The sequence below is a fragment of the Hypanus sabinus genome, chromosome 2, assembly GCF_030144855.1.
Source record: "Hypanus sabinus isolate sHypSab1 chromosome 2, sHypSab1.hap1, whole genome shotgun sequence".
In the NCBI taxonomy this organism is placed as follows: domain Eukaryota; kingdom Metazoa; phylum Chordata; class Chondrichthyes; order Myliobatiformes; family Dasyatidae; genus Hypanus; species Hypanus sabinus.
Genome location: NC_082707.1, coordinates 126,527,736 through 126,547,186, shown reverse-complemented (window position 1 = coordinate 126,547,186; position 19,451 = coordinate 126,527,736). Strand labels below are relative to the sequence as shown.

The 19,451-nt window shown below is 38.9% G+C and overlaps 1 protein-coding gene across 6 annotated transcripts in view; it reads left to right on the top strand.

Annotated features, from left to right (window-relative positions):
• The window catches only part of pcnx1 (pecanex 1), a 244,729-nt gene extending 225,490 nt beyond the window's left edge, over positions 1–19,239 (top strand). For 5 of the 6 annotated variants that reach the window (XM_059954533.1, XM_059954503.1, XM_059954493.1 and 2 more), the window contains 6 exons: positions 325–555; positions 3,173–3,447; positions 4,673–4,872; positions 6,379–6,815; positions 10,248–10,388; positions 18,015–19,239. In XM_059954533.1, coding sequence (XP_059810516.1) covers positions 325–555; positions 3,173–3,447; positions 4,673–4,872; positions 6,379–6,815; positions 10,248–10,388; positions 18,015–18,155 — 1,425 coding nt within the window. In that variant the 3' untranslated portion in view covers positions 18,156–19,239. Of the gene's footprint in view, positions 1–324; positions 556–3,172; positions 3,448–4,672; positions 4,873–6,378; positions 6,816–7,618; positions 10,389–18,014 lie in introns of those variants that run through there. The other variant, XM_059954523.1, reaches the window with a different exon arrangement.
• The last annotated feature ends 212 nt before the right edge of the window (positions 19,240–19,451 follow it).

Sequence of the window (19,451 nt, the reverse complement as noted above, 5' to 3'; positions counted from 1 at the left end):
GAGTCTATGGATCGAGTGCTGGGAGACGGGATACTCAGTGTTGGTGTGGATACAAATGCTATATTATTCTATGAATTTCTAAGGTCAGATGGTAGAACATTTTGTTCAAGGTAGCTTTGATTTATCTGCTCAAAATATAAACCCTGATAAGAGAGTAATACCTTCCTTTTTCTTAGGGAGTTGTTCAGTACATCGCTGAATGGTTCCATTTATTCTTATGTGACCAGTAGACCTTGCTGTTGCTTTAAGTGCTGGCTTCAGTGCTAACCAGTGCTTCTGTTACTCAAGTATTTTGCTTTGATTTCAACCTATTTGTTTGTTTAGGATCATTTCACATCGCCTGATGAATATGATGATCCAGCAGTACTGTTCGATGCCATTACATCCCATGAGCAAAACTTGGTCATTGCTCATGAAGGAGACCCAGCCTGGCGAAATGCAGTGCTCTCGAACTCTCCCTCGCTATTGGCACTACGACATGTTATGGATGATGGGACCAATGAATATAAAATCATCATGTTGAACAAGCGATATCTCAGCTTTCGAGTCATTAAGGTGCTTTGCATTGGCACTACATTATTATATCAATTAGAATTGATTTATTATTGTCACATGTACAGTGAAAAGCTTGTCTTACATACTGTTCATACAGATCAGATCATTATACAGTGCATTGATACAGTACTGGAATTGTTATGTGGATATTGAGCAATCCACAGAAGTCCCAGTAGCAACAGATTCATTTTCAATGCATAGCAATTGCACAAGTAAGTTATAAGATCTTATTGGCAACCCATGTATTTGAAAACAGTGTATAGCTGACATGAAATACATTTTAAATTTGATCTTATGGCAAGAGTAACCAATTTCAGAACACATATTCTCTTTGGTAGTGTCTTTATGCTGTCCCTCAGTCTGCTGAAATTTGCTAAGAGTTTTTACAAATCTTTTGAATAACAAGAAAATGCAGTGACTGCATCTTTGACATTCATAATTGGCCTGGCATCATCATGTTTCCAGAGTGAATCCTAGGAAGGTCTCTAAACTGAATATAAAATTATCCTCTTGCTACCTCTGTTGATTCTTCTTGCACTCACTACCCAAGATTAATTTAATGATTACCCTTGATTTTAAAAAAAGGCATTGTATATTCAAGGTTAACTGGGCTACACATGATGGCCTCAATGAATGTAACATGTGATGTAAACTACTCAGGTATATATTAGAATGCTATTGACAGCAGATTTCTTGTTTAACATCAGCTGTACTTCCAGCACTGTAAATGACTATTTTGGAATTCTAGGCAATCATTTCATGCAAGAATTTCAATATACATGTATATTTAAACAAAAGCCAATATCCCTTACAGTTTCAGTGCTCTCTGATAAATGATATGCTTAGTTGTATTATTACCTTAGAGTTTTGAACAGAATGTGAACTTATTTTGATGTGATCGCCAGCTGTGGAATCTGGTAATGAAGTTTAATATGCAATCAGAGCAGCTTTTGTGCATGCTTATCTGCAAACCACAGTGTCTGTTCTCATATTATCAGTCAAAGTATCGAGGGACCTGCTCTTTACAAGATCAAAGGAATTAGTCCACATCACTTCTTCTGTCTATCTGTTGAGAATACCTTCAGAGTAGAAATAAATGATGGTGTTTTGTCTGACAAATTATACAGTCTAAATATGTATAAACAACAAGTCCAATGCCCATTTAAAATAGTAGTACAGAATAGCAGCATTTTAGCTCACCTAATGCTGTTCAACATTTCAAGATGTATAACAAGAGCATTTTCCACAAAAGAGATTATTTTGTGGAAAACATGTATACTACAGAGGGTGTACAAAAAATTATTAAAAATCCTTTTTAAAGAACTTGTTGGAAGAAGATGAAGAGCTAGAGAAAAATTTAGAGAGGGCATACCAGAGGTAGAACAAGAGCTGAATATATAGCTATCAGTGGTGGAGCAATTAAAATGGGTAATGTTTGAATTGAAGGGGTTTGCCTGGCTGAAGGAGAACGAAATTGTCAGAATTGAGGGCATGAAGAAATTTTAAAACATGGCTGAAAATTTTTAAATCAAGGCTTTACTTATCCAGCAATGAATATGAGATGGTGAGCAGAGGGCAATAGGAGAGCAATGGAAATTCAGATCTAGCAAAAGATTTTTTCCATACAATTTATAGAGAATGGAATGAGGGAGTTAGAGCCATCAGGGCAATGAAATACATAGCTATGTCCAGAACCAACAAAGATGGGGGTAAGCAGTGCATGAAGAAATGTAGGGCTGAATTGGGCAACTTAATAGAGGTAGAATTAAGCATTTTATCACTGTGATTGCCTCTTATCCAAAATGCAATGTAAGATCCATTTTAACATCAGAAATTGTGCAGTGCAGTTTGGTCCCCTATAGTAGCCAGACAGATGGATGGGAATGAAACATAATTATCTTTTATAGTTTCATTATTTAACTGAAGAAAATTTCTCTTCTCTTAGTCTGAGCGATCAGACCAGGTGCTTGGCAATTAAGACTTTGGAGGGGAACATCCGAGTTTTGATGAAGTGAAGGTTGTAAGCAAACACATGGAAACAGGATCTTTTCTTGATATTAATCACAAGAAATACTGTAGATGCTGGCAATCCAGAGCAATACATACAGTATGCTGAAGAAATTTAGGAGGTCAGGTAGTATCTATGGAGAAGAATAAACAATCGATGTCTCAAGGCGAGATTCTTCATCAGACTGGAAAGAAAGGAGGAAGAAGCCAGAGTACAAGGATGGGGCGTGGGGGAGAATGGATTCATTTGCAATAATGCCTTGATGCATTTGGACAAATCTAGAGGGATATTCAGAGAAATAGTATGACCAAATAGGTTTACAATAGAAAGATTATATTTATGCAGACATATAGAATATTATTTTGTGTATCATTTTACTTCCAGGTATTCTGTCAAGGCTTCTATTTTAGAAATTAAATTGTTGAGAACTTCATGTGTGGGGGCGGAGGGGAAGGTGTAAACTTGGATTTTTAATAGAGAAAGACAGAAGTTGTACATATGTCAGACCCTAAAGATGAAGTGACAAAATTAAAGAAATAAAGCAATGTTATGGAACTATTGAATGATATGTGCCCCATTGTTTCACACTCTATCCTTGTCTGTGTGCAGGTGAATAAAGAATGTGTCCGGGGATTGTGGGCTGGCCAGCAGCAGGAGCTGGTATTCCTGCGAAACCGCAACCCAGAGCGAGGAAGCATCCAAAATGCAAAGCAAGCCTTAAGGAACATGATAAACTCTTCATGTGATCAGCCAATTGGTTACCCAATTTATGTTTCTCCACTCACCACCTCCTACATCGACACACATGAACAGCTGAAAACTATCCTGGGGGGGCCCATAAGTATCACAAACATAAAGAATTTCATTGTGTCTACCTGGCATAGGTAAATTTTTAACTTGTTAAAATACTTTTATTCAAGAAATAGAAACTCACTGAATGCATGTGGCCTAACTTGGAAAGTTTTTATTAATGAATACAGGAATTAGAAAACAGAAAAGGTATTCCATTTGTGCTGACTGTGTATTTATTGAGATACAGTGCGGAATAGTCCTTTCCAGCCCTTTGAATCACACTGCTCAGCAATCCCCGATTAAATCCAAGCCTAATCACGGGATAATTTACGATGATCAATTAACCTGCCAACTGGTACGTCTTTGGGCTATGGGAGCACACGGAGGAAACCCACGTATAGTAGTAGTATGCAGCCGTCGATCCCAGGGATCATGGGTTTGTACCTCTGGTGGACTGTACCTGGGCGGGAAGATTTCAAGAACCAGCTTTAGCCCATGCAGCGAGTTCCCCCTCTCCACGTCACTGATGTTGTCCAAGGGAAGGGCAAGCGCCAATACAGCTTGGCACCAGTGTTGTCACAGAAGTTGCCAGAGTGAAGTTGTAAACAGCATCAAACTGCTTTAGGGACCCCGGCTCTGGATTTACTCATGAAGCCTTTTTCATGGGTGGGTATGGCTACAAGGCAGTGGAGGTTTAAAATCAAGTTTTCCTTCTCCTAGGCAGGCTGCCATCCAAGCAAAGACGAGCCCCACCTGCCCAAAGCAAATGGTTTTGAGGCACCAGTGGTCCAGATTTGCCCCTTCTCTTGTCAGTAGAAACAGTTCCGCCAGGCCTAGTAGTTAAGCCGCGCGTGAAGGCCAAGAATTGGACTTGGTTGTCAGAGGCTGTTAGTCGCATGCCATTTGGAGCACTTTATAGCTGGTGGGAGCTTATCCTCATTACCACCCCTGGCTATGACAACCTTAGGAACCTTAATACATGGCATTAAAAAATATGTAGTACGGATAAGAAAAAGTAATTACTAAACATGGAGAAAGAGGAAACTAGTTCTGCTGTTCAGATGATGAACATATGTATGTTTGACTTTTAAACTTAATATTATTATGGGAGCTTGTTTGTATGCACAGATGCCCAAAAGTTGGGTTATCTTAACCAAGAAATGGCCTGCATTGGGTTATCCACTGATTGGGACTAATTATGTTGCTCCTGTCTGGACTTAGCAGTATGGTGCTTCTTGCAAATGGGTGTCATGATCTCCTTTAATAAAAATTACAAGTAACCATAAATACTAACAAGTTTTTAACTGTTCTTTTCAGGTTATGGAAAGGATGTGGAGCTGGTTGTAACAGTGGTGGAAATATTGAGGATTCTGATGTGGGAGGAGTCTCCACTGCCAGTAATAATGTGACTGCAAATGAGTCCCAAAGTAGTACTTCCCATGGAGGCTCTGGACCAGTTGGATATGGATCTGGAGCAGGTCTCCAGCCGCCAGTTTCATCTAACCCTCCCATACTGGGTAAGGATGCGGTAGTCTGTAATATGTTGCACTTCTTTTAAAGTCAACTTCATAATTGTAATCAAAGTCCCATCAGTAAAAGCATATGTTCAGTGAGTCCAATATTAGCATTATTGACAGTGATCTGGAATTCAGTTTCCTTATATCCAATCGTAGATGGTTTAAGCAGGGATCTATCAGAGGAAACCAAACATTCTGGATGTTTCTAAGTATTGTTACACTACAGTGGAATGTCAGAGGCCGATGTTACTTGACATAGTAGAGAATATCTGTGGCAGAAATGAAACAGTTCTGCCTTGTTGCTCTACTAGCTGACCCTTTAACTTATAACAACATGGGACCATTCAGCCCATCAAATCCATGCAGCTCTCAGGGGAGCAATCTCGTTAGTTCTGTTCCCCCCCTCCTTTTTTTGCCCTTGTATCCCTGAAAATTATTCTCTCAAACATACTTATCAATTTTCCATTTATACTTTTCTCTATTAATTACACTGGGGGGAATTTAAATATACCCACTGGCATGTCTTTGAGATGTGGGGATATGCAAGCTCTGCATAGCATCTAAGGTCAAGATTGAACCTGAGTCCCAGCAATTGTGAGACCTTAAATAAGGCATAATGTTTTCAATGGAGACTGCTTTTACTGAGCTAAGATGCTTTGCATGTTTCAAATATAACTTTTCAACTTGGGTTTTAACTCTTTGACAACAGTCTCTACTGAGACAACCTCTTTGTAGTTCTGTCAAAACCTGGGATTAGCCTAACATTTTATACTGTCGTTCCATCAAAGATCTTCAATAAGTTTGGGTAAGGAAAAAAAACCTTGACAGTGTCTCTCCTTATCTTAATTTAAATTGTTTTCTTTAGGGCAAGCAGGATATTTGTTTCATTTTGAAAGCAAATAAAGCCATTAAAGGCAGTCCTGTGATTACAAGAAGATTCTGTTCCTGAGAACTATTCATAATTTTGTTTTAATGAATGGAAACAGTGTGACAACAGAATGAGCTGTCATGGGAAGAATGGCTGCCAGCCAACCCACATCGATGAGTGTGTTCAGTGCTCCCATCTTTGCTTAGTTTCAGCTCAACCCCCAAAGTTGCAGCAAGTGGATAGAATGACACAGAAATGTCCAGTTTCTCCTGGCAGTAAATCGCTGCAACCCTATAGAAGCAGACAAATCCTTTCCCATCCATCCCACTGGTCTACCAAATGCATGTTTGTTTGTACCCATTGGCCATAAGGTAGGCATTCATAACCTAGGGAAGATGTAAATGTGATCTTCTGATCATCTATTTGGCAGCCTTATTATTATCATCACATTTCAGTTTATCCATAAACATACAGGAATGTGAATTAAGACACAATTCCAGTATGAGAATTCTTTGAAATTATTTACTTCTAGAGTATTTATGAAAGATAGTAAATGTATTTCTTGTGTTATCAAATTTTCAATGTAATGTAGGATGGTCTGTGTTTTAGAAGATTCTACTTATGCTTGGTTACTACAGGGACTAGCCACAGCAGCCACTCAGTACAATCCAGCCTTGTCAGACATTCCCCCGCACGTGCCTCAGTTGCCAGCCAATCTTCATATCGTTACAACAGTCGCCACTCTTCCTTACGGACATCTGCTACTGGCCTGGTACCATGCCGTCGTTCATCCACAAGTCAGTTATCATTGCGAAATCTGCCTAACTCAATCCAGTCTCGACTGTCCATGATGAACCAGATAGAACCATCAAGTCAGATGGGTGCTCTGAGTATACAGTGTGGTCTGCCTTCTTCCAGTAGTTCCAGCCAGAGTATTCCCATCTGCAAGCGCAACACACTAGCAGGACTTCTGGGAACAGAAGGTGTCCCCAGTGTAGACGTTCAGTCTGGCAGCAACTCAAGCACAACGTTCAACACACCTGCCAAAAAAGATGGACCTAACTACAAAGTCCAGGTGTGTATACATGAACAGATAGTATGTCTTCTCCTTAATTTGGAAACAGCTTGCTACAAGATCTTGTAATTATTGTTTTGTTCTTCTGTTTGAATCTTGGAGTCGCCCATAAAACAATACTGAGTCGGTGTGAGCTGAGGAGCTTGGATCCAGCTGAAAAGACTTAAAACAGTTTTGTGTTGTTTTGAGTGTATACTTGTTTGTTGAGAGTCCAAAGGCTGGAAAGGGCTGTCTTTTGCTTTCTTGGCCCTTTAACAAATTTCAAATTAGTACACCTATTATAACTGCAACTTGATATTAATGAGAACATATATTCAGTGTGTCTATAAAGCTCCATAAAATATCCTTTAAAAATCTCAGAGTAAAGATCTAAGCTCTACATTGTGTAGGGTACATCAAGGTCTACCTCAATATTATACTCTCTTTCTCTCTCTTCTAATTTGGGTAAATTTGCAACTTATCACTGGGCCTTCTGTGACTGAATTAGTGTCTCTTCCTCTGTTTTGCTTTAGTATAACTGTTTATTTATGCTGGAGTTTCTATCTGATTAGTTGGTAGTAAATTATATGTTAGGGAGGAGAGAGAGAGGGAGAGAGAGAGAGCAAGAAGGACCATAGCAGTATACTGAAAAGATTTGTCAAAGCTATACAGTTGGTTTCCTGGTGAATATTTAGAGTATAGGCGTACAATTTGTTTACCTATTCAACTAAAACACTTGTTATTCTTTCACTTCCATGACTTGAGTTGTATATGTATCTTGGACTTCTTAAAAATTGTATCTGAAAGAGCTGATTTTATTTCAGATTATCACAAGTACATAAAGTACAGTAAAATGTATGGTTTGCATTAACTACCAACACAGCCTAAAAGGATGTGCCAGGGGCCAACACAGCATGGCCACAAACAACAACTACCACAACAAAACAAAATAAAACAACAGCAAACAAGAGAAAATCTGCAGATACTGGAAATCCAAGCAACACACACAAAATGCTGGAGGAACTCAGCAGGCCAGGCAGCAACTCTGGGAAAGAACACCCTCAACATTTCGGCCTGAGACCCTTTCCTACAGCTGATATTTCAATTCCTTGAAATGTTCTGTAATTGAGATTATGCTAAATTTTACAATGTAGACAAACACTTGAAACTGAATCATGTCTTAAAGTAGACACAATTTGGATGGTATAATGGTTTATTAATTTGTATGTTAACTTTGTAAAATATCAGGGAAACAAACCTTAACTGTTTGTGAAACAGTCAGAATTAAATTCATAAATGGAGTGCATTACTTGTGACTAGACTCTGAACTATTCTTATTTTATCAGCTCCTGTAGAGCTCTTGTGAATCTTTACCAAAGTTTAAATTCCCAAGGCTTCATTCATTATTTTGTTGAACTTGTATCAAATAATTACTAAAAGAAGCAGAATTTAGCCTCTCAAAGTAATAGTTGTCTGTGCAGATATAAGTCTGTGTTCTGTCTGGTACCCCTTTCAGCCATTTCCTTGGACAGGAACTATTGTTTGATGGTGGACCATAGAAGTCTTTCTACTGAGAGCTGCTGCAACTGGATTCAACAGGGGGACAAAATTAAAAAGCTACTTTTATTTTAATCAAGTCCAAGAATCCCTGCCAGCAGCAGGGTCACTTCTCCCTTTTCTTTTTTGCCATCTGAACATTGTACTAAAAGTGGAATCTGACAGCCACTGTCCTGCAAGGTCATGTCCAGTGCTGCATCTGTACATTGATTCTTAAGTGCAACCCAGTTAATGTGAAGGTGGCAAAGTGGTGCAGCTAGTTAAGCAGCTGTCTCACAGCACAAGTACTATCCTGGGTGCTGAAGGTGGGGTTTGTACATTCATCCTTACACCTTGTTGTTAGACCACTGTGTTCTTCCCATATCCCAAAAATGTGCAAGTTGGTAGGTTAATTAGCCACTTTTAATTGCTCCTTATGACTGAATCAGAATCAGGTTTATTATCACTGGCATGTGACGTGAAATTTGTTAACTTAGCAGCTGCAGTTCAATGCAGTATAGAAGAAAAAAAATAATAAAATTGAAATAATAATAAGTAAGTTAATTATGGTATACATATATTGAATAGATTTAAAAAGTACAAAAGCAGAAATACTGTATATTTTTTAAAAAGTGAGATAGTGTCCAAGGGTTCAATGGAGAATAAAAATAATTAATATAGAATAAGTGTATTTGGTTGGTTGATAGTTGGCACAAACTTGGTGAACTGAAGGTAGCATTTCTGTGCTGCATGAGTATGTGACTTTGTGACTTTCCACCTGCAGCCCACCCTTTTAGTTCTCAGCTGGTGACCTCTGCAACTCTCAAGGATCAATAAAATAGATGGACTTGTGATTTCCTGGATGAGTGTTCCAGAGTGGTCGGACCTTGTGTGCTATCTTCCTACATTTTCTAATTGCAAGCAGATCTATCCTTCAGATCATTTCAAGCTAGCCATACTAAGGTCCAAAAACAGCATAACTATGACCTTTTCTTATGTCCCATGAACAGCAGAATGCCTTTAAGTGAGTTGATTTGTCATGAGATAAAGTTTATCACACACAAGTGTTATGTTTTGTAACTCCAAAGGGTAAAATGAATCAGGTAAAATGAGCCTACTTTGTTTTTACTTTTTAGCAAGGCCTGCACTTATGACATGGTGATGTAATGACATATGCCAATCACATACCCCATAATGAACTATTTATAAATATAATTACAACCCCATAATGAACTATGTAAACAACATAGAATGCTTAATCAAACAATATATTTATAGTTTTACTCAAATATTACTGATATATTAAATACATAAAAACAAGCAGTATTTTGTCCACTGCATCCAGGAAAATATTACATTCTGATGAATTGTTAATAGTCATTAAATTAAATCCTATGAATTGTAGATTTTGTGAAGTTTAATTTTGTTGACACTGATTTGTTTTACTTTCAGGAAAATAGTTTTATATTTCACACATCACAAGTCATAATTGCTTAGCACAGAAGGATGCTGAGCTGCATTCTGTACTGTTGTCATTGGGAAGTTTGTTTTAGTGATTTAAAACACAGTATGCTTTGGAATTGTAATGATCAAAGTAAATACCAACAAAGAGCTTAAGCAGTGCTTCATTCAGCATATCTGTGCTGATGGCTGGAAACCAAAGCAAAAATTAAAATTCAGCCTGTTCAAAATCAGCATAAAACTTAGAATCAAATATCCTCATGAATGCATACTCAGTAAATCCTAAATGATATATTATGTAGCCACTTGCAATGGAAGAACCGTATAAGTTTGGAAATTGGAAATGTTAATTGTAGCACTGACATTTAGAAATGCACTGCACATCGATTTTCTGATCAAAATAATTTGCTGGTTGGTGATATCTGTGTCCTCCCCGCCTTCCCTGGATACTTGCAGATAATCGATACTGGTCAAATCATGGAAGCCATCAATATATCCAAGAGGAGAGAACTGCACTGGCCGGATGAAGGAATCAGAATGCGAGCTGGTCGAATCAGCTGGAAAGACTGGAATCCTCGGGAGGGCATGGAAGGCTATGTAAGTTGCATTGTCTATCAGTATTTTCTCTATTGAAACACCAAAATTGTAGTGACAGCCAGAGGCCAGAATTAATATTTTTTGAAAGATTTATTAAAGAGCAGGACAGTGAGGTTGAGATATAATGCACTGACATTTGTAGAAAGGCTAAGGCAGCAGTCTACTATATCTAAGTAAGAATGGGCAATTACTAATAAAAAGATTTGGGATTTTATTGGAACAATGCATCATGGAACCAACTGAAGAACATATTTTGTACTGAATACTAGCCCATTAAGGGATTCCCTAGGAAAATATAATGACAGAATTTTACTGTGAACATGTGTTAAGTTGTAAACTTTAAAGTTAATAACTTTAATATCTAGATTATTGACATTGATCTGGAATTTAAATGAGTCGGTTTAAGTAAATAATGACAGATGTTTTTTTTATTAGTTTTTTTAATACATTTTACAGATTAAAAAACCCCAAATCACAATGAGGAACATTAATACAGTGCAAAATTAAGCATACAATGACAATATGATACAGAGAAAGAGAATTTTAAAAAAAGCACCTAAATTGAAGACAAGTAAAATTAGTGTCCTCCCCAAGCCCCACAACACAAAAAAAAACTCCAGACCAACCACAACACAATATAGAGAATATAAATCAGGACAATCAAACTCCCAGACTGTGAATACACTTAGCAACAGAGGATAGTAATGCCTACTACCAGAAAAAAAAGGAGCTGAAAGCAAGGGACCGAAAAGAAAAAAAAGCCCTAGTCAAGAGGAAGGTTATGAAAGTACTCGATAAAAGGTCCCCAGACCTTATGGAACTTTAAGTCCGAATTAAGAGCTGAATAATGAATTTTTTCGAGGTCCAAGCAGGCCATAATGTCGTTAAGCCATTGAGCATGAGTGGGCGGGGCAACATCTCTCCATCTAATGAGGATCAAGCGTCTAGCCAGGAGAGAGGCAAAAGATAATATTCGGCATTTGGTCGGACTCAGACGTAAATCTGTCTCGCCCCAGAAACCGAACAAAGCAATTAAGGGGTTTGGTTCTAGGTGCTGATTCAGAATATACGATAACGTAGTGAAGACATCTTTCCAAAATTTCTCCAAGCTAGGACAGAACCAGTACATATGAATGAGAGAGGCCTCACCCCTCTTGCATTTATTACAGAGCGGACTAATGTCAGGGTAGAATCGAGATAGTTTAGATTTAGACATATGGGCTCTATGAACAATCTTAAACTGTAAAAGGCAATGGTGAGCACAAAGAGAGGTTGAGTTAACCGATTTGAGAATCGAGTCCCAGCTCTCATCAGATAAGGAGGTATTTAAATCATGTTCCCATGCCATTTTAATTTTATCCACAGGGGCCTGTCGTAAGGCTGCTAATTTATCTTGGATAATTGATATTAAACCTTTACCTAGTGGATTAATGGAAAGAAATAAGTCCATAGCATTTTTCGCAGGCATTTCAGGAAAGTTAGGAATTAAAGGAGCAATAAAGTGTCTAATTTGGAGATATCTAAAAAAATGAGCATTGGGCAGATTGAACTTAACAGAGAGCTGCTGAAAGGAAGCGAAGCGATTATCAATGAAGAGATCTTCAAAACGTCATTTGCCCTTCCTATACCAAACCTGGAATGCTGAATTGGGATGTTTTAAGAAATATGTTCTTTTCCATGGTGTTAAGGAGCAGCACAATAGCATAGCACTTTACAGTGCCAGTGTCCTGGGTTCAATTCCAGCTATTGTCTGTAGGGAGTTCATATGTTCTCCCCATGACCGTATGGACTTCTTCTGGATGCTCCAGTTTCCTCCCATGTCCCAAAGACATACAAGTTAGTAGGTTAATTTGAAACTGGTATAATTGGGTGGCATGGGCTCATTTGACTGGAAAGGCCTGTTACCCAGCTGCAACTGTAAATAAATTTGTAATTACACAAAAAATTTAAATTGCACTGGGAAAATGGTATATCTAAAGATGGCTGAAGTGGTTAAGGATATCATTATTTAAGAGTAAGTCTCAGTACTGAGAGAATAAGAGTATGAAACTTGAAGTTTTAATGTTAGTAAAAAGAATGCACAAGAGAAATTGATAAAACTACTGGTTGAGAAGCTCCTTGGATTTGATAGCCCGGGTTTTAGAAGAGGTGTTTACAGACACATAAGCTGTGACTTTCTGGAATTTGCTGTATCCATCATTAAGGACCATCATCATCCAGGACATGCCCTGTTCTCATTGCCACCATCAGGGAGGAGGCACAGGAGCCTGAAGGCACGCGCACACACACAACAATTCAGGAACAGCTTCTTCCCCTCTGAGATCTGATTTCTGAATAGACACTGAACCCATGAACACTACCTCACTATTTTTTCTTTATTTTTAGTTTTGCACTTACTTAATTTAACTATTATATATATAATATTTTTTTTACACAAAGAAAAAAATTCATGACATATGTTAGTGATATTAAATCTGATTCTGATTCTGGAACATTGTTAGATGACTAAAAGACAATAAATTTAAGATTACTATTTTAAAACAGAGGATGATAGAAAACTGGAAATGATAAATGTTACATTCAAAGAAGTTGTAACGATGATGTTGGAATCTATAAGTACAAGTACAGAGTACATTTATTATCACAGTACATATGCAGATAACATTCCTGGGATTCGACTTCCCACAGATGGCCATGAAACAAAGAAAGACCATGGAATCCATTCAAAGAAAACAACAAGCACCCAATGTGCAGAGAAAAGCAACAAATCATGCAAACAGCAAAAAATGAGCCAAAAAAAATGCAATATAAAACATCAAACCTCAAAGTCTTTGAAACAATTTAGTTCAGTTTAGTGCCGTGTCATTCATTGACAGCAGGCTGCAGAGCCAGGCTGCCACGATTAAAATCCCACAAAATAGCAATTTAACATGAACTGCATGAACTACATGATCACATCATAACATGAACTACAGAGACCAATCAACAAACTGCATCGATTAAACTAGTGGTCGCCAACCTGTCAATTGCGATCGACTGGTCGATCTTTGAGACTTTCCCAGTAGATCCCGAAAAAAAAGAAAAATAAATACACAAATGCTGTTAAGAGATTGTTTCCAGGTTGCGGGGTTTTCGTTCCATTCTTTCTGCCTGGTGCGCATGTGCATAGATCCCCCGTACTACACTGTGTACTTCAGTGGTCCCCAACCACCGAGCCGCGAGGAAACAATATGAGTCAGCTGCACATTTCCTCATTCCCTGTCATGCCCACTGTTGAACTTGAGCCAGCGGGAAGGGCCAATGCTACTGTCCTGGAGCGCGGTCAGCAGGAAGTGCCGATGCTACTAGCCCGGAGCACGGACAGATGGGCGCTGCCTCTGAACCCGTTTAGCACACCGAATGTTCGTGGGGAACCCGGTGCTAAAATATTCACAGACGACCTAATTCGGGCTCAAGGTTTCGTAAGTATCAGAGCAGCTGCCTCGCTGCGATCTAATGAAACAAACTTTTCTCGGCTGATAGATCCTACAAAGGGGGCGGGCGTGAGCCTGTCACTCTCCTCGCTCACCCTCCGGACTGTGACCGCCGCGGCCCCAGTACAGGGACCTCCGGCCCTGACCTTGTCTCTCACCCCACCCATGACCAGCCGCACCTGGCCAAGGCGTCTGGCGGTGGGCGGCCAGAGGCTGGAGTTCAGGCCAGGAGGCTGTCTAATGAGGCAATGAAGCCCTCCAAACTGCTTCGGTACCCTGAGTCCAAGCACCCCGCACTTAATGACAAATCTACTGAGTTTTTTCAGCGGAAAAGACGTGAGCAGCGCGAGACAACAGCTAAGTGCCGAGAGCCGTGAAAACTAAATTGCTTACAGTATTGCTGTATTCCCATCGTGTTTAACACCACCACCACCACCCCCCCCCCCCCCCCCCCCCATCGGATGGTCCGCAAAACTATTAAACAGGTCCTTGGTGCAAAAAAGGGCGGGTACCCCTGGTGTTTATACATTATTTCTACTTCCAGGTTGCGGGGTTTTACTTCCGGCCTTTCCTCCCCAGTGCGCATGCGTGTAACTAATCAATCTGGAGTTGATCTCGCCTTGCACTAAGGCCGAGGTAGGGAATCTTGGGCTTAAAAAGTTTGGTGACCACTAGATTAAACCATCAAGCGAGAGGCAGAGTGAGACCAGTCAAACACAAGTATCTTCCTCCAGGAGCAGTGAGCCAGAGTGACAGAGAAGACCAATCAAATGCAGACATATGGCACTCTACACCTGCTCACCTTCCACACTCGTCCATATAGACTTCATTCTTGCTCAACGCTTTAAACGGTGAGATTGGCGAAAAATGGAGTTGATCATGGGCCCACACCCCATCTCTAGGCTTCTTGGCCTCCAAGCCGCACACTCCACTTGAAACCTCACTGAACTCCCTCGGAGACAGCAAAGTACCTGATTGCTCAGTTGGCCCAAAAACACACCATCAAAATGTAAATCACAGGTTCCAATAGTAACAGAATCATATTTGAAAGAAGTAAAAGAAGTAGTTTTCTGAATTGTCTTCAGCATCCACCAGTGTCATCTAGAAATTATTCTTAGTGTCTGTAGAAAGAATATTGAGATTAACAAGAGTAAAGTTTAAATTTACTTAAATTTTAAGTAAATTTTGAAGTTTAAGAGACTACTAAACAGGTATATGGAGGAATTTAAGGTGGGAGGTTATATGGGAGGCAGGGTTTGAGGGTCGGCACAACATTGTGGGCCAAAAGGCCTGTAATGTGCTATGTTCTATGTTCTAAATCATTTTTGAGGAGATTATCATCAGATGTAGTGCAATTGGATTTTGAAAGGCATTTGATAGAGGTTTTCAAAAATGGTTGGGATAATTTATAGACTTTCTGATAATAAATAAATGGGGAAAAAAATGAAGTGTAAAGAAGATACAATATCTACAAAGATTAAGAAAGCAGCCAGGAAGCTACCATATGGTATCTAATATGAGGATACTAACTTTGCAGGGAGAAAAAGCTATTTTTCTGTGATGAGAAATTTGCAAATGTAATTGTACATAGGGTCCCACTTAGTGCTACCATTAAGCAATGGTTAATTACAGTGCTCTTCATCCTCTCATCTGAACAGTCACAGATACATGTCCCCATTCACTTTAACAAAGGGCATCCACTGGATTTGCATGCTATAGCTTAATCTGTCATAATGGCTGCCTTCTGCTACTACACTCCTGCCAAGTATTACCCACACTTAGTGTGGAGAAAATGCCTGTGTGGAGTAATGCTGAGTCGGCTGGTGCGAGTGGCCGTATAGATGCATGGTGAACGCAGACCACCACGATCCTATAGTCCAACTGTTTTGTTTCATTTTCTATGGCTGGCGATGTCTCTTTGGTAACTAGTTCAATGGAGAGGAAGAGATAGCAGCTTCCATCACATCCAATAAAGTGGTCTGGGCACACAGTCACAAGTCTTCACTGACAGCCATTTCACACACAGCCATGCACTCACGGTTGGGAGAACACAAGCACATGCAGACAGTCGCATCATGTTTCTGGTAGGTAGCAAGAAAGTCAGCCTCTTCACATTAAACCCTGGCTGATTTGTTATTGTAGGAGCACCAATTGAAGGCAATGGTTCACACTGTATTTAAAAAACTGCTGCAATAGCCCCTTTGCACTGATTCCATTAGTACCATCATCCCACAAATGTATTCTGCATGCTAACTGAAGTACCAAAATGCAGGGCATTTAAATTGCTGAAAGAAAATTTGTAGAAACTGCAAGTATTTAGTAAATTTTTGTTTATATAAAGCACAAATAGAAGCAGGTGTAGGCTTCCTAGCCGTACAGCCTGCTGAACCTCTGCCTCAAGTCCACTTTCCAAGCCAATGCCCTCAATTTACAAAAATCTTGCAACTTCAGTCTTGAAATCGATTAAAATACTGAATAACTGCAACCTGCTAAGGTAGCATATTCCAAAGGTTTACAATCCTTACAGAGAAGAAATTTTTCTTTGTCTCAGCGTTAATTGGATCACTCATTATTCTGAATTAAGCTAGGCCCATTCAAGACTCTCCAGTAAGAAGAGACAACAACCTGGAACCTATCCTATCAGGCCCTCTCAAATAATAATTGTTTATTCTTTTACAGCAGGGGTTCTCAACCTGGGGTCTACTGACCCCTTGCTCTTAATGATGTTGGTCCATGTCAAAAAAAAAAGATTGGGAGCCCGTGTTCTACAATATGAATAAGCCAACTATATTCTATTTCTCCTCCTAGAACAGGGGTTCCCAAACCATTTTTTGCCATGGGCCCCTACCATTAAATGAGGTATCCATGGGGTCAATTGATCTCTCATTTAATGGTAGGGGTCCATGACATAAAAAAATTGGGAACCCATGGTTTAGAATAACCTCCCCACTCCCTCAATATTACACTGATGTACCAGCATTGAAACTTTTCCAGAACAGGATTAGAAATCAATCTTGTGATTCCAAAATAAATATTTCTGTTGACCTGTTGAGTTGTGGGTTTCTAACCTTCGGTGGTAGATAAATGAGAGCAAATCTCCCTGAACTGTCTTATCAATACTACCAGCACTGAGACCTGATTATTTTAAAAACACACTGTAGTTTCTTATGATTTGTCCCTCTTTCCATTAATTCAAGATAACTTGGTAGATACCTGGCCTGCTGTGTTCCACCAGCATTTTGTGTGTTGTTTGGTAGATACCTGCCAACTTTGATAACTTAAGAACACAGAGGATATGGTGAAAATTGGCTGCTCTAGCATGTGCAGGTTTTTCCACTGAGTTTCAATTTGTGTCACTATTATTTACATCTCCTCATTTCTTCAATCATACTGCAAGTACTTACTAGAGAGTATACAATAACTGAGCTGCTGTAGAAGGAGATGGTAGGTCAGGATTACAAAGGTTCCCTGGGATGTTGTTTTGTTGCACAATATTGGTCAGATTAATTCTGAAGCCTTGCCTTGATCTAGGTCTGAATGTTAATGCTTCTGTAAGTAAAACTATTGAGCATTAAACATCTAGTAACGTTACCATGATGAGAAAGAAAACAAGTGATTTAGTTTTCTGTAAAGTTTATGACTAATTTCAAAGTGGGCGCAATAGGATAGTTGTCCATCATCATCATTATATTATGTGCGCGTTCATGGCCTATGACCATAACTGTTTTTGACAAGACAGATGACCCCAGCCATTATCAATACTCTTATTGTCTGCTTGACATCAGTGATAACCAGGACTTGTGATATGACCATCTACCATCTGCTCCCTTGGCTTCACATGACCCAAAACCGGGTGGGGGGGGGGGGGGAGACCTTACCCAAGGGTGACCAGCAGGCTTGCAGAGAGTAGGAGCGCCTTACATGTCCTTTTGTAGAGACTTTATTTCTACCCTGCCACCCGGATAGTTGTTCACAGAATTTTGAAAAAGCACAACATGGAGAAGTAGAAAAAAATCTAAACATGGTTTCAATTGTATACTGAATTAATAAAATATATTATAGAAATAAAAACATTTCACTGTATGGATCTCTATGAAATGTTGTTTACTATTTCATATTTTCTTAATCAAAGACTTACTTTCTCCATGATTAGGTGATTCACCGTTGGGTGCCTTGCAGCAGAGAGCCTAGTAGCAGGTCCCATATAGACAAGACTATCCTGCTCGTCCAGATTGAAGACAAATATGTTCCTATCATTGAGACTGGGGTCCTAGAACTGGGAGCTGAAGTTTGAAATACTTGCACGTGATGGAGACCAGAGTAAATTTCACCGTGCTGACCTGTGTTCCAAATGCATTACTGCAACAGCTGGAGGTGGGAAAGATGATTCATAACCTAATTCCTTGCAGTTAAAAGCTTTGAAGGATGTTGCTTTGTCACATCTCAAATGAAGTGAAAGGAAAACTGCAGAACTCTTGATTCAAAATTATAATTTGTCTTTTTTAAATTAAACATTTTAAAAATTCTATGCATCTCATATGCTTTAAAAAACATTATAAGTTGTAAGTAGATTTTTATTGAATATTTTGTTTGTATTTATTTATTTGCCAATACTGAGAATGCCATAGTTTCATACAGTGCACGTTTAAACTCTTTAAAGAAGTTTTTTGAGGTTATTGATGGGTTATACTTCTGTTGACCATACAAAAGAACTATCATTTCACTACTATCTCATTCCTTCTGAGTCATGACTGTGTTAAAGACAACTGCACTAATTAACAACAAATGCACTAAATATTCTGAGGTTACTCAGAGCTTTTTATTTATATAAATGCCATTATATTTTAAAATGCCTTTCAGGATGAGAACGTTAATCATCGACTCATGTCATGCTACAATCTCACCTCTTTTTTTTCTTTTGACTTGAAATTTTTATTTGTTTTCAATAGAACCTGTAAACAGTTGTATAATTTTTTGATATTTATTACTGTGAACTTTTTGCGTTATATAATCTTTCGTTTCTGTGTATTCAGGGAAAGAAATTTTAAGATAAAGTTAAGTGGGTTCAGCAGTAGTTTTGCTGGACTGATTTGCAAAATGACTGGATACAGTTAACTGTTTCCTCGCAGGCCGTGCAATTTAAACCCCTCCCCTCTGTATCAAAGCAACAACCACAACAAAACATATATGAAAGGGGTTGGGTGCTTACCTGTATGTATACACAAAACTTGTAAATAATGTAGTTGATGTTTAAATAAAGAGGACAGAAAAATAAGTGATTTTTTTGAAGTGTACTGCATCTGAAACTAAATACAGTATTGAAATTATGGTCAATGAACGCAATTTTATAATAAAGCAATTCCTTCTTGATGCAAGAATTTTGCCTCCTATTTAAACTGCAGTTGTTTCTTTTCCTCCAATCCTAACTTTGAGTCATTCTCAGCCAATCATATCTTTAACGAATACTTATTGGCAATATCACATCTTCCAAGCTGCTCCTGGAGATCCCAAAACACAAGTTGCTCAGCGGATACCAAACAGCTAGAATCCACCATCCGTGAAGAACACATATGATAGCACTGGCAGTAAT